Source organism: Pecten maximus, chromosome 19 (assembly GCF_902652985.1).
Source record: "Pecten maximus chromosome 19, xPecMax1.1, whole genome shotgun sequence".
Classification (NCBI taxonomy): Eukaryota; Metazoa; Mollusca; class Bivalvia; order Pectinida; family Pectinidae; genus Pecten; species Pecten maximus.
The window spans coordinates 23,648,187-23,663,622 of NC_047033.1; the positions used below are offsets into that span (position 1 = coordinate 23,648,187).

At 41.5% G+C, this 15,436-nt stretch overlaps 1 protein-coding gene across 1 annotated transcript; it reads right to left on the reverse strand.

Annotated features, from left to right (window-relative positions):
* Nucleotides 1–400: 400 nt before the first annotated feature.
* On the reverse strand, nt 401–4,753 carry LOC117317614 (short-chain collagen C4-like). The gene is made up of 3 exons (XM_033872463.1): nt 4,493–4,753; nt 1,271–1,342; nt 401–892 (listed from the first exon to the last, which is right to left on the reverse strand). The coding sequence occupies exons 1-3, from the start codon at nt 4,725–4,727 to the stop codon at nt 429–431; spliced, it is 771 nt and encodes a 256-aa protein (XP_033728354.1). The 5' UTR covers nt 4,728–4,753; the 3' UTR covers nt 401–428.
* Between the last annotated feature and the right edge of the window lie 10,683 nt (nt 4,754–15,436).

Consider the following 15,436-nt stretch of genomic DNA (forward strand, 5'->3'; position numbering starts at 1 on the left):
GAATGATTATGTGATTTTTCTGATGAACACTCTTGGGTAAAAAGAAAATCATAACGAAAATAGATTGGATATCATTTGGAATATTTTGGCTTTATCTGTTGTAACGGGTACTACATTATATCTATCGAGAAATCTGTTCTTTAAAACAAATATGAATGCTGACAAGAATAAGATCTCATTCGTGTAAGGAAATACATGTTTTGTAGAAAAGGGACTGTTTATAAATCTTGTGTTTTTGGCAATTTTCTCAAAGTACCTGGTAACGAATTTGTAAATGTTTTGATGCTTACGTACTCATGCATGAGTTATCGAATGAAGAACAAATATATAGTTCCTTTGTGGTTATTTGTAGATACATGAGTGAACTTGAACATAAATAATAAAGTCCACAAATACGTAATTATTGTTTATGCAAAAAGAATGCAATTTTATTTGGTGCAGACAGCACAAGACAACAGCCTACCATCTAAATACGGTGGGCAAGGGAGAGAACTGCATTTCCCGCGAACCCTGTACAGCAATTTACCAACAGCATTACTGCTAAACGAAGCCAAGGACTGAGCAGCTGCGTCCAAGCATATATACTGAGTTCCAGCCTTGTGGCCGCGGTACCCGGATGATAAGATTCCGTGATATTCCAAGGTCCAACCCGAAGGACATGCATTACGCCCTGGCACCATGAGTTGGGACGCCCGAGTCGTGGCATGACAAACGGCGCAAGGCGCCCGGTCTCCGGTGTTTGTGGAACTGAACACCTTTGATTCGTACAAGGCGCCATACATGTGTGCGTCGTTATCGACGTAATCCGTGAATTCGTGTACAGGATTGTTTGGCATGCATACATATTCCACCGCCCCGCCTGTATCCGTATATAGAGCTCCAGCAGCGACACCTGTCGGTGAAAAAACATTTTTATATTTTAGGCAATATGATCATTTTAAGTATTTATTCGGATTTAGTCAGTCTTTAATATCAATTATATCAATAAATTCCCGACCTAAAAATGAAAAACATAACTAAATTCTATGTGTGATTCTGTACGACGACAATATGCAAATCGATTATTTCGGATTTAGATCTGTGTTTCCGGTTTGTACCGCATTACGTTCCCATTTTTATCACGCCTCCTGTGCTGTTTTTGTATGTTATCCTGCTGACAAGACATTAAACACAAATCAAACATTGAGGCGAAGTCGACAATTATAAATTTCCCACGAATCACCGTTTAGTCTGTATACCCATCATCAAGATGTCATTAATGACGTCATACCTTCATAAGCCAGTTCCGTGCCGTTCCCGGGACACGTTGTACGTCCCCATCTCACGAAGGTAGCCCCGGAAACTACAAACAGCAAAATGTACTTATTACATATATCAAACAATGTCTATCCGGCTATTTTAATAAAACTTCAGCATTTCCGGAGACTGCATACTTTAAGTAGGTAATCAAAGCTTTCTAACACGAGGTTTAATCAGCAGACAGTCCGACAATCCAGAAAAGGTAAAGATAACAAATCTTTCAGTACTGATATGGAGTCTTCATTAATATACAGCAATATTCACAAAGTAACCGTACTTTTTTATTCAGTAACGTATAGCGCCTTCGTGTATCTGGTATCGAAAGAGAGATCCATTTTCCAAATTATCTAAAAAGATAAAGTTGCCGGTCATGAAAAACGGCATAATTATAGTTTGCTGCTAAACACCATTTTTAATCAAGAAAACTTTTTTTTTTAAATATATATTTGGTATCCGATTTATGAATTTTGGTCCATACTATCGCCAACTCCAGGATCTTTAAAACGTCGGACACAAAATATTGGAAAAGAACTCGAGTATCATTATATTCGAGAAGGGAGACAACTGGGTTTTTTTGTGGTTACTATAGACCTGTCAGTTTGACATCTGTCGTCTGTAAGATGATGGAAACAATAGTGCGAGATCACATGGATACATTTATGAGGACAAATTTTATGTTTTCTTATCTGGAAGATCTACATCACTGCAACTACTAGAAGTTCTAGATAAATGGACAACCGCAGTTGATAAAGGCTATTGTGTAGACTGTATATTGTACATGGTTTATCAAAACGAAACAAAAGCTTCCGATACCATTCCTCATAGGCACTTAGTAAATAAGTTACGTGCATACGGAATTTCGGATGAAATTATAATCTTTTTTTTTCCGAAAGGAAACAAGGCGTATCTATGCAATGTGTGCATTCCGAATGGACAGATGTCACGTTAGGGATCCCCCAGGGATCAGTGCTTGGCCCTCTACTGTTCGTGATATTTATTAACGATCTACCAGAAACTGATATTTACATATTTGCCGATGTCACCAAGACTTTTAAAGTTAATAAAAACAAGATAATTAACGCACTTTACAGCGGGATCTGGACACGATGAGAACCAGAAGAAACACCTGGCTTTTGAAGATGCATCCGGCATAATGCAAGCATATGCATATCGAACGCACACAACAAAATATGGAAGGAACAACAGAACCATACAAATTGCTAGGAAACAGCCTTAGAAAACAGACAAGTAAAAGGATATTGACAGAACTTACTTTTGAAAACCATATTAGTGAGAAAGTTAACAAGGCTAACCAAATTTTTAGACTTTTAAGGAGAACATTTAGTTTCATAGATAATAAAACTTTCCTTTAGCTATACAAAAGTTTTGTACGATCAGAGTTGAATTACACTAGTTAGCTTTGGGCTGCGTGGAAGGCAAACTTTATGGACAGATTAGAGGCAGTACAACGAAGAGCAAGCACATGTTTACCAGGAATGAGCGATATATCATATACAGAAAATCGTAATATCGTACAGAAACTTCCCACAATATCGTACAGACGTCTTGGGGGGCATTGCAAAATTTGTGCTATAATCATTTCCGAAATTTTGGCCCCCAGACCCCTCGCCCCTCGTCCTGAGACCATCAACGATATATGCAAACAGCCGAGCACCTGAGACGGTGACTAGACACTGCTGGTGATAATGGTTATTCTTTGATAGCAGGAGAGACTCGGAGACCTATTAGTATTCCGACACCTTGTCTAATATTACTCCGAATATTTCTATAGCCTGTATAACTCCACATAAATCTGTACATGTACTTACACTTAATACTAATCAAACATGCCTTTTGAGAGCATTGCTAAAGCAATATATATGTCCCCTACTGGACCCGCTATTAATAGTAACAGTGACCTCGACCTTGACCCCAAAAGGGGGGGGGGGGCATTGCAAAATTTGTGCTATAATCATTTCCGAAATTTTGGCCCCCAGACCCCTCGCCCCTCGTCCTGAGACCATCAACGATATATGCAAACAGCCGAGCACCTGAGACGGTGACTAGACACTGCTGGTGATAATGGTTATTCTTTGATAGCAGGAGAGACTCGGAGACCTATTAGTATTCCGACACCTTGTCTAATATTACTCCGAATATTTCTATAGCCTGTATAACTCCACATAAATCTGTACATGTACTTACACTTAATACTAATCAAACATGCCTTTTGAGAGCATTGCTAAGGCAATATATATGTCCCCTACTGGACCCGCTATTAATAGTAACAGTGACCTCGACCTTGACCCCAAAACTCGAATTTGATCTGTAGCTACTCATACTGTTATTTATATGCTACCATAACAACACTCTAAACTGACTCCAATAGAGAGGAGTAAATTATTCCTGTACCGGAAGTAAACCATACTACACTGTTTTCATCAACATCAAAATAATGCTATCATATCTCGATAAAGAACTGCCATTGATTATTGGAGGGATGTAATTTATATTATATGTGTGTAAATAAGTAGGGTGTAGTTTATTAACAACTTTGCAGAAATTACCTACCGCATTAAAAGCACCGTTTGACTGATATGTTCTTTTCTGATACAATATCAACATTAATATATTTATAACATTAGCCCTCTTGCAAGGTATACAACAAGAAAACTATAGCAAGTTTAAGCTTACTGTTAAATTATCTTATGTTCAGTATTATATGTCAACAAACGAAATGCTGTTAAATATCGAAGATTCGTTACATTTCTAAAGAGTCTTAGGTGTAGGTTATTAACAAGTTCTCTTCCAGAGGCGAAGGGATATTGAATCGAGGGAAATAAAATCAAAAGACTGTTAAGATATGATGTTCCATCTAAAATTTTAACGCGAGTACATAGAGTGAGGCGTCTCATGGTGTCATACAACTTAGGTTAAAGACCCTGGTATATGTGGTATATCCTGAACCGCTGACAACATTCATATGAATGTACGTGGCGTACAGGTTAACGGCAAATATCGGGGATTAAAATGCCACCAGCAGTGCCGGTTATTAAGATACCCGTAAAGTCATTTGTCCCTGTATACTACAATGTATACCATATAACACTAGTTTCCTAACCAGTATAACCAGGTTTTACTGTAATAGAAATCGGACAGATAAGATCCTTATGATGACGTCACACATACAGACCTGTGACGGGAAGCGTTGTCTCCAGATTGTCCAAATCATCCTGTTGGGTACTGAATTTAGTCTGGAGGGCGTACACTTTAGCTGTCAATTCAGCTAGGGCCGACTCGATGTGAATGACGTAGTTCGGGTCGGATAATAGTATTCTCTTCTCTGCGCTTGCCCGATATAGAAACAAGGAGACGACAAAGAATGAATATATTATTGTCTGAAAGTTCGCCATGCCTACAAGGATCATAACGGATATAGGTCGTCATTGGATATAGGGCGTCAAAGATAAGGCCTCACTATCAAACAGCGTGAGGTTAAAGGAGTGGAACCAGAATTATATAATTATATAACACAATAGATTGGTTACTGTATTCCGTGTCCTAACTTCCTTTGGTGGTTACTGTATTCCGTGTCCTTACTTCCTTTGGTGGTTACTGTATTCCGTGTCCTTACTTCCTTTGGTGGTTACTGTATTCCGTGTCCTTACTTCCTTTGGTGGTTACTGTATTCCGTGTCCTTACTTCCTTTGGTGGTTACTGTATTCCGTGTCCTTACTTCCTTAAGTGGTTACTGTATCCCGTGTCCTTACTTCCTTTGGTGGTTACTGTATTCCGTGTCCTTATTTCCTTTGGTGGTTACTGTATTCCGTGTCATTACTTCCTTTGGTGGTAACTGTATTCCGTGTCCTTACTTCCTTTGGTGGTTACTGTATTCCGTGTCCTTACTTCCTTTGGTGGTTACTGTATTCCGTGTCCTTACTTCCTTTGATGGTTACTGTATTCCGTGTCCTTACTTCCTTTGGTGGTTACTGTATTCCGTGTCCTTATTTCCTTTGGTGGTTACTGTATTCCGTGTCCTTATTTCCTTTGGTGGTTACGGTATTCCGTGTCATTACTTCCTTTGGTGGTTACTGTATTATCTGTGTCCTTACTTCTTTTGGTGGTTACTGTATTCCGTGTCCTTACTTCCTTTGGCGGTTACTGTATTCCGTGTCCTTACTTCCTTTGGTGGTTACTGTATTCCGTGTCCTTACTTCCTTTGGTGGTTACTGTATTCCGTGTCCTTACTTCCTTTGGTGGTAACTGTATTCCGTGTTCTTACTTCCTTTGGTTGTTACTGTATTCCGTGTCGTTACTTCCTTTGGTGGTTACTGTATTCCGTGTCCTTACTTCCTTTGGTGGTTACTGTATTCCGTGTCCTTACTTCCTTTGGTGGTAACTGTATTCCATGTTCTTACTTCCTTTGGTTGTTACTGTATTCCGTGTCCCTACTTCCTTTGGTGGTTACTGTATTCCGTGTCCTTACTTCCTTTGTTGGTTACTGTATTCCGTGTCCTTACTTCTTTTAGTGGTTACTGTATTCCGTGTCCTTACCTCATTTGGTGGTAACAGTATTCCGTGTCCTTACTTCCTTTGGTGGTTACTGTATTCCGTGTCCTTACTTCCTTTGGTGGTTACTGTATTCCGTGTCCCTACTTCCTTTAGTGGTTACTGTATTCCGTGTCCTTACTTCCTTTGGTGGTTACTGTATTCCGTGTCCTTACTTCCTTTGGTGGTTACTGTATTCCGTGTCGTTACTTCATTTGGTGGTTACTGTATTCCGTGTCCTTACTTCCTTTGGTGGTTACTGTATTCCGTGTCGTTACCTCATTTGGTGGTAACAGTATTCCGTGTCACTACTTCCTTTAGTGGTTACTGTATTCCGTGTCCTTACTTCCTTTAGTGGTTACTGTATTCCGTGTCGTTACCTCATTTGGTGGTAACAGTATTCCGTGTCACTACTTCCTTTAGTGGTTACTGTATTCCGTGTCCTTACTTCCTTTGGTGGTAACTGTATTCCGTGTCCTTACTTCCTTAAGTGGTTACTGTATCCCATGTCCTTACTTCCTTTGGTGGTTACTGTATTCCGTGTCCTTATTTCCTTTGGTGGTTACTGTATTCCGTGTCATTACTTCCTTTGGTGGTAACTGTATTCCGTGTCCTTACTTCCTTTGGTGGTTACTGTATTCCGTGTCCTTACTTCCTTTGGTGGTTACTGTATTCCGTGTCCTTACTTCCTTTGGTGGTTACTGTATTCCGTGTCCTTACTTCCTTTGGTGGTTACTGTATTCCGTGTCCTTATTTCCTTTGGTGGTTACGGTATTCCGTGTCATTACTTCCTTTGGTGGTTACTGTATTATCTGTGTCCTTACTTCCTTTGGTGGTTACTGTATTCTCTGTGTCCTTACTTCCTTTGGTGGTTACTGTATTCCGTGTCCCTACTTCCTTTGGTGGTTACTGTATTCCGTGTCATTACTTCCTTTGGTGGTCACTGTATTCCGTGTCCTTACTTCCTTTAGTGGTTACTGTATTCCGTGTCCTTACTTCCCTTTGGTGGTTACTGTATTCCGTGTCCTTACTTCCTTTGGTGGTTACTGTATTCCGTGTCCTTACTTCCTTTGGTGGTTACTGTATTCCGTGTCCCTACTTCTTTTAGTGGTTACTGTATTCCGTGTCCTTACTTCCCTTTGGTGGTTACTGTATTCCGTGTCCTTACTTCCTTTGGTGGTTACTGTATTCCGTGTCCTTACTTCCTTTGGTGGTTACTGTATTCCCGTGTCCCTACTTCCTTTGGTGGTTACTGTATTCCGTGTCCATTACTTCCTTTGGTGGTTACTGTATTCCGTGTTCCCTACTTCCTTTGGTGGTTACTGTATTCCGTGTCATTCTTCCTTTGGTGGTTCAATGTATTCCGGGTCCTTACTCCTTTTGGTGGTTACTGTATTCCCTGTCCCTACTTTCCTTTGGTGGTTACTGTATTCCGTGTTCCTTACTTCCTTTGGTGGTTACTGTATCCGTGTCCTCACTTCCTTTAGTGGTAACTGTATTCCCGTGTCCGTACTTCCTTTAGTGGTTAACTGTTTCCGTGTCCATTACTTCCTTTGGTGGTTACTGTAATTCCGTGTCCTACTTCATTTGGTTGTACTATATTCCGTGTCCTTACTTCCTTTGGTGGTTACTGTATTCCGTGTCCTTACTTCCTTTGGTGGTTACTGTATTCCGTGTCCCTACTTCCTTTGGTGGTTACTGTATTCCGTGTCCTTACTTCCTTTGGTGGTTACTGTATTCCGTGTCCTTACTTCCCTTTGGTGGTTACTGTATTCCGTGTCCTTACTTCCTTTGGTGGTTACTGTATTCCGTGTCCTTACTTCCTTTGGTGGTTACTGTATTCCGTGTCCCTACTTCCTTTGGTGGTTACTGTATTCCGTGTCCTTACTTCCTTTGGTGGTTACTGTATTCCGTGTCCCTTACTTCCTTGGTGGTTACTGTATTCCGTGTCCTTACTTCCTTTGGTGGTTACTGTATTCCGTGTCCCTACTTCCTTTGGTGGTTACTGTATTCCGTGTCCTTACTTCCTTTGGTGGTTACTGTATTCCGTGTCCTTACTTCCTTTGGTGGTTACTGTATTCCGTGTCCTTACTTCCTTTGGTGGTCACTGTATTCCGTGTCCTACTTCCTTTGGTGGTTACTGTATTCCGTGTCCTTACTTCCTTTGGTGGTTACTGTATTCCGTGTCCTTACTTCCTTTGGTGGTTACTGTATTCCGTGTCCTTACTTCCTTTGGTGGTTACTGTATTCCGTGTCCCTACTTCCTTTGGTGGTTACTGTATTCCGTGTCCTTACTTCCTTTAGTGGTTACGGTATTCCGTGTCCTTACTTCAATTTGGTGGTTATGTATTCCGTGTCCTTACTTCCTTTGTTGTTACTGTATTCCTCCCGTGTCCCTACTTCCTTTGGTGGTAACTGTATTCCGTGTCCCTACTCCTTTTGTGGTTACTGTATTCCGTGTCCTTCTTCCTGTGGTGGTTACTGTATTCCGTGTCCTTACTTCCTTTAGTGGTTACTGTATTATCTGGTGTCCTTATTCCTTTGGTGGTTACTGTATTCCGTGTCCTTACTTCCTTTGGTGGTTACTGTATTCCGTGTCCTTACTTCCTTTAGTGGTTACTGTATTATCCGTGTCCTTACTTCCTTTGGTGGTTACTGTATTCCGTGTCCTTACTTCCTTTGGTGGTTACTGTATTCCGTGTCCTTACTTCCTTTGGTGGTTACTGTATTCCGTGTCCTTACTTCCTTTGGTGGTTACTGTATTCCGTGTCCTTACTTCTTTGGTGGTTACTGTATTCCGTGTCCTTACTTCCTTTAGTGGTTACTGTATTCCGTGTCCTTACTTCCCTTTGGTGGTTACTGTATTCCGTGTCCTTACTTTCCTTTGGTGGTTACTGTATTCCGTGTCCTTACTTCCTTTGGTGGTTACTGTATTCCGTGTCCTTACTTCCTTTGGTGGTTACTGTATTCCGTGTCCCTTACTTCCTTTGGTGGTTACTGTATTCCGTGTCCTTACTTCCTTTGGTGGTTACTGTATTCCGTGTCCTACTTCCTTTGGTAGGTTACTGTATTCCTTGTCCTTACTTCCTTTGGGGGTTACTGTATTCCTGTCCCTTCCTTTAGTGGCTTTAAATTTATCTGTGTCCTTATTTCCTTTTGGTTTCTGTATTTCCTGTCCTACTTCCTTTGGTGGTTCGTATTCCGTGCTCCTTCTTCTTTGGTGGTACTGTATTCCGTGTCCTTACTTTTTATGGTTACGTATTTCGTTCCTACTTCCTTTGGTGGTTATTTCCCGTGTCCTTCTTCTTTGGTGGTTACTGTATTCCTGTTCTTTCTTTGGTGGTATATTTTCGTGTCTTATTCCTTGTTTTTGGTTACGTATTCCTACTTCCTTTGGTGGTTACTGTTTCCCCTGTCTTACTTCTTTGGTGGTTACTTGTCCGTGTCTTACTTCCTTTGGTGGTTCTGTATTCCGTGTCCTACTTTTCCTTTGGTGGTTACTGTTCCGTTCTTACTTCTTTCCTGTTCTATGGTTACTGTATTCCCGTTGTCCTTACTCTTTTATGGTCTACTGTCTTTCCGTGGTCTATTCTTGCCCTTTGTTCCTTTGTTCTTATTCCTTTCCTTTGGTGGTTACGTTTTCCGTGTCCTTTCCTTTGGTGGTTACTGTATTCCCTGTCCCTACTTCCTTTGGTGGTTACTTATCCGTTCCTTCTTCTTTGTGGTTGTATCTGTCCCTTTTCCTTTGGTTACCTGTTCCTGGTGTTATACTGGTATTCCGTTCCTTACTTCCTTTGGTGGTTACTGTATCCCGTGTCCTCACTTCCTTTGTGTATTCGTTTCCGTGTCCTTCTTTCCTTTAGTGGTTATTGTATTCCTGTCTTCTTCTTTTGGTACGTATTCCGTGTCCTTACTTCCTTTGGTGGTTAATTATTCCGGTCTACTTACTTCCTTTGTGGTTCGTATTCCGTGTCCTACTTCCTTTGGTGGTTACTTATCCTGCCTATTTCCTTGGTGGTTATGGTACTGTATTCCGTTGCGTTTCCCTTTCTGGTCCCTTTTCTTGTGGTTCGTTTCCGTCTTACTTCCCTTTGGTGGTTACTGTATTCCGTGTCCTTACTTCCTTTAGTGGTTACTGTATTCCGTGTCCTTACTTCTTTTAGTGGTTACTGTATTCCGTGTCCTTACTTCCCTTTGGTGGTTACTGTATTCCGTGTCCTTACTTCCTTTGGTGGTAACTATATTCCGTGTCCTTACTTCCTTTGATGGTTACTGTATTCCGTGTCCTTACTTCCCTTTGGTGGTTACTGTATTTCGTGTCCTTACTTCCCTTTGGTGGTTACTGTATTCCGTGTCCTTACTTCCTTTAGTGGTTACTGTATTCCGTGTCCTTACTTCTTTTAGTGGTTACTGTATTCCGTGTCCTTACTTCCCTTTGGTGGTTACTGTATTCCGTGTCCTTACTTCCTTTGGTGGTAACTATATTCCGTGTCCTTACTTCCTTTGATGGTTACTGTATTCCGTGTCCCTACTTCCTTTGGTGGTTACTGTATCCCGTGTCATTACTTCCTTTGGTGGTAACTGTATTCCGTGTACTTACTTCCCTTTGGTGGTTACTGTATTTCGTGTCCTTACTTCCCTTTGGTGGTTACTGTATTCCGTGTCCTTACTTCCTTTAGTGGTTACTGTATTCCGTGTCCTTACTTCTTTTAGTGGTTACTGTATTCCGTGTCCTTACTTCCCTTTGGTGGTTACTGTATTCCGTGTCCTTACTTCCTTTGGTGGTTACTGTATTCCGTGTCCTTACTTCCTTTGGTGGTTACTGTATTCCCTGTCCCTAGTTCCTTTGGTGGTTACTGTATTCCGTGTCCTTACTTCCTTTGGTGGTTACTGTATTCCCTGTCCCTACTTCCTTTGGTGGTTACTGTATTCCGTGTCCTTACTTCCTTTGGTGGTTACTGTATCCCGTGTCCTCACTTCCTTTAGTGGTAACTGTATTCCGTGTCCTTACTTCCTTTAGTGGTTACTGTATTCCGTGTCCATACTTCCTTTGGTGGTTACGGTATTCCGTGTCCTTACTTCATTTGGTTGTAACTATATTCCGTGTCCTTACTTCCTTTGATGGTTACTGTATTCCGTGTCCCTACTTCCTTTGGTGGTTACTGTATCCCGTGTCATTACTTCCTTTGGTGGTAACTGTATTCCGTGTCCTTACTTCCCTTTGGTGGTTACTGTATTTCGTGTCCTTACTTCCCTTTGGTGGTTACTGTATTCCGTGTCCTTACTTCCTTTAGTGGTTACTGTATTCCGTGTCCTTACTTCTTTTAGTGGTTACTGTATTCCGTGTCCTTACTTCCTTTGGTGGTTACTGTATTCCGTGTCCTTACTTCCTTTGGTGGTTACTGTATTCCGTGTCCTTACTTCCTTTGGTGGTTACTGTATTCCCTGTCCCTACTTCCTTTGGTGGTTACTGTATTCCGTGTCCTTACTTCCTTTGGTGGTTACTGTATTCCGTGTCCCTACTTCCTTTGGTGGTTACTGTATTCCGTGTCATTACTTCCTTGGTGGTCACTGTATTCCGTGTCCTTACTTCCTTTAGTGGTTACTGTATTCCGTGTCCTTACTTCCTTTGGTGGTTACTGTATTCCGTGTCCTTACTTCCTTTGGTGGTTACTGTATTCCGTGTCCTTACTTCCTTTGGTGGTTACTGTATTCCGTGTCCCTACTTCCTTTGGTGGTTACTGTATTCCGTGTCCTTACTTCCTTTAGTGGTTACGGTATTCCGTGTCCTTACTTCATTTGGTGGTTACTGTATTCCGTGTCCTTACTTCCTTTGCTGGTTACTGTATTCCGTGTCCCTACTTCCTTTGGTGGTTACTGTATTCCGTGTCCCTACTTCCTTTGGTGGTTACTGTATTCCGTGTCCTTACTTCCTTTGGTGGTTACTGTATTCCGTGTCCTTACTTCCTTTAGTGGTTACTGTATTATCTGTGTCCTTATTTCCTTTGGTGGTTACTGTATTCCGTGTCCTTATTTCCTTTGGTGGTTACTGTATTCCATGTCCTTACTTCCTTTGGTGGTTACTGTATTCCGTGTCCTTACTTCCTTTGGTGGTTACTGTATTCCGTGTCCTTACTTCCTTTAGTGGTTACTGTATTATCTGTGTCCTTATTTCCTTTGGTGGTTACTGTATTCCGTGTCCCTACTTCCTTTGGTAGTTACTGTATTCCGTGTCCTTACTTCCTTTGGTGGTTACTGTATTCCGTGTCCTTACTTCCTTTAGTGGTTACTGTATTATCTGTGTCCTTACTTCCTTTGGTGGTTACTGTATTCCGTGTCCTTACTTCCTTTGGTGGTTACTGTATTCCGTGTCCTTACTTCATTTGGTGGTAACTGTATTCCGTGTCCTTACTTCCTTTGGTGGTTACTGTATTTCGTGTCCTTACTTCCTCTGGTGGTTACTGTATTCCGTGTCGTTACCTCATTTGGTGGTAACTGTATTCCGTGTCCTTACTTCCTTTGGTGGTTACTGTATTCCGTGTCCTTACTTCCTTTGGTAGTTACTGTATTCCGTGTCCTTACTTCCTTTGGTGGTTACTGTATTCCGTGTCCTTACTTCCTTTAGTGGTTACTGTATTCCGTGTCCTTACTTCCTTTGGTGGTTACTGTATTCCATGTCCTTACTTCCTTTGGTGGTTACTGTATTCCGTGTCCTTACTTCCTTTGGTGTTTACTGTATTCCGCGTCCTTACTTCCTTTGGTGGTTACTGTATTTCGTGTCCTTACTACCTTTGGTGGTTACTGTATTCCGTGTCCTTACTTCCTTTGGTGGTTACTGTATTCCGTGTCCTTACTTCCTTTGGTGGTAACTGTATTCCGTGTCATTCCTTCATTTGGTGGTTACTGTATTCCGTGTCATTACTTCCTTTGGTGGTTACTGTATTCCGTGTCCTTACTTCCTTTAGTGTTTACTTTATTCCGTTTACTTACTTCCTTTGGTGGTTACTGTATTCCGTGTCCTTACTTCCTTTGGTGGTTACGGTATTCCGTGTCCTTACTTCCTTTGGTGGTTACTGTATTCCGTGTCCTTACTTCCTTTGGTGGGCACGGTATTCCGTGTCCTTACTTCCTTTGGTGGTTACTGTATTCCGTGTCCTTACTTCCTTTGTTTGGTTACTGTATTCCGTGTCCTAACTTCCTTTAGTGTTTACTGTATTCCGTGTACTTACTTCCTTGGTGGTTTACTGTATTCCGTGTCCTTACTTCCTTTGGTGGTTACTGTATTCCGTGTCCTTACTTCCTTTGGTGGTACTGTATTCCGTGTACCTTACTTCCTTTGGTTGTACTGTATTCCGTGTCCTTACTTCCTTTGGTGGTTACTGTATCCGTGTCCTTACTTCCTTTAGTGGTAACTGTATTCCGTGTCCTTACTTCCTTTGGTGGTAACTGTATTCCGTGTCCTACTTCCTTTGGTGGTTACTTATTCCGTGTCCTAACTTCCTTTAGTGTTTACTGTATTCCGTGTCCTTACTTCCTTTGGTGGTTACTGTATTCCGTGTCCTTACTTCCTTTAGTGGTTACTGTATTCCGTGTCCTTACTTCCTTTGGTGGTTACTGTATTGCGTGTCATTACTTCCTTTGGTGGTTACGGTATTCCGTGTCCTTACTTCCTTTGGTGGTTACTGTATTCCGTGTCCTTACTTTCTTTGGTGGTTACTGTATTCCGTGTCCTTGCTTCCTTTAGTGGTTACTGTATTCCGTGTCCTTACTTCCTTTGGTGGTTTTTGTATTCCGTGTCCTTACTTCCTTTGGTGGTTACTGTATTCCGTGTCCTAACTTCCTTTAGTGTTTACTGTATTCCGTGTCCTTACTTCCTTTAGTGGTTACTGTATTCCGTGTACTTACTTCCTTTGGTGGTTACTGTATTCCGTGTCCTTACTTCCTTTGTTGGTTACTGTATTCCGTGTTCTTACTTCCTTTGGTGATAACTGTATTCCATGTCCTTACTTCCTTTGGTGGTTACTGTATTCCGTGTCCTTACTTCCTTTGGTGGTTACTGTATTCCGTGTCCTTACTTCCTTTAGTGGTTACTGTATTCCGTGTCCTTACTTCCTTTGGTGGTTTACTGTATTCCGTGTACTTACTTCCTTTGGTGGTTACTGTATTCCGTGTCCTTACTTCCTTTGGTGGTTACTGTATTCGTGTCCTTACTTCCTTTGGTGGTTACTGTATTCCGTGTCTTTACTTTCTTTGGTGGTTACTGTATTCCGTGTCCTAACTTCCTTTAGTGTTTACTGTATTCCGTTTACTTACTTCCTTTGGTTGTTACTGTATTCCGTGTCGTTACTTCCTTTGGTGGTTACTGTATTCCGTGTCACTACTTCCTTTGGTGGTTACTGTATTCCGTGTCCTAACTTCCTTTGGTGGTTATTGTATTCCGTGTCCTTACTTCCTTTGGTGGTTACTGTATTCCGTGTCCTAACTTCCTTTAGTGTTTACTGTATTCCGTGTCCTTACTTCCTTTAGTGGTTACTGTATTCCGTGTCCTTACTTCCTTTGGTGGTTACTGTATTCCGTGTTCTTACTTCCTTTGGTGATAACTGTATTCCGTGTCCTTACTTCCTTTGGTGGTTTACTGTATTCCGTGTCCTTACTTCCTTGGTGGTTACTGTATTCCCGTGTCCTTACTTCCTTTGGTGGTTACTGTATTCCGTGTCCTAACTTCCTTTGGTGGTTATTGTATTCCGTGTCCTTACTTCCTTCAGTTGTTACTGTATTCCGTGTCCTTACTTCCTTTGGTGGTTACTGTATTCCGTGTCCTTACTTCCTTTGGTGGTTACTGTATTCCGTGTACTTACTTCCTTTGGTTGTTACTGTATTCCGTGTCCTTACTTCCTTTGGTGGTTACTGTATCCCGTGTCCTCACTTCCTTTAGTGGTAACTGTATTCCGTGTCCTTACTTCCTTTGGTGGTAACTGTATTCCGTGTCCTTACTTCCTTTGGTGGTTACTGTATTCCGTGTCCTAACTTCCTTTAGTGTTTACTGTATTCCGTGTCCTTACTTCCTTTGGTGGTTACTGTATTCCGTGTCCTTACTTCCTTTAGTGGTTACTGTATTCCGTGTCCTTACTTCCTTTGGTGGTTACTGTATTCCGTGTCATTACTTCCTTTGGTGGTTACGGTATTCCGTGTCCTTACTTCCTTTGGTGGTTACTGTATTCCGTGTCCTTACTTTCTTTGGTGGTTACTGTATTCCGTGTCCTTGCTTCCTTTAGTGGTTACTGTATTCCGTGTCCTTACTTCCTTTGGTGGTTATTGTATTCCGTGTCCTTACTTCCTTTGGTGGTTACTGTATTCCGTGTCCTAACTTCCTTTAGTGTTTACTGTATTCCGTGTCCTTACTTCCTTTAGTGGTTACTGTATTCCGTGTACTTACTTCCTTTGGTGGTTACTGTATTCCGTGTCCTTACTTCCTTTGTTGGTTACTGTATTCCGTGTTCTTACTTCCTTTGGTGATAACTGTATTCCATGTCCTTACTTCCTTTGGTGGTTACTGTATTCCGTGTCCTTACTTCCTTTGGTGGTTACT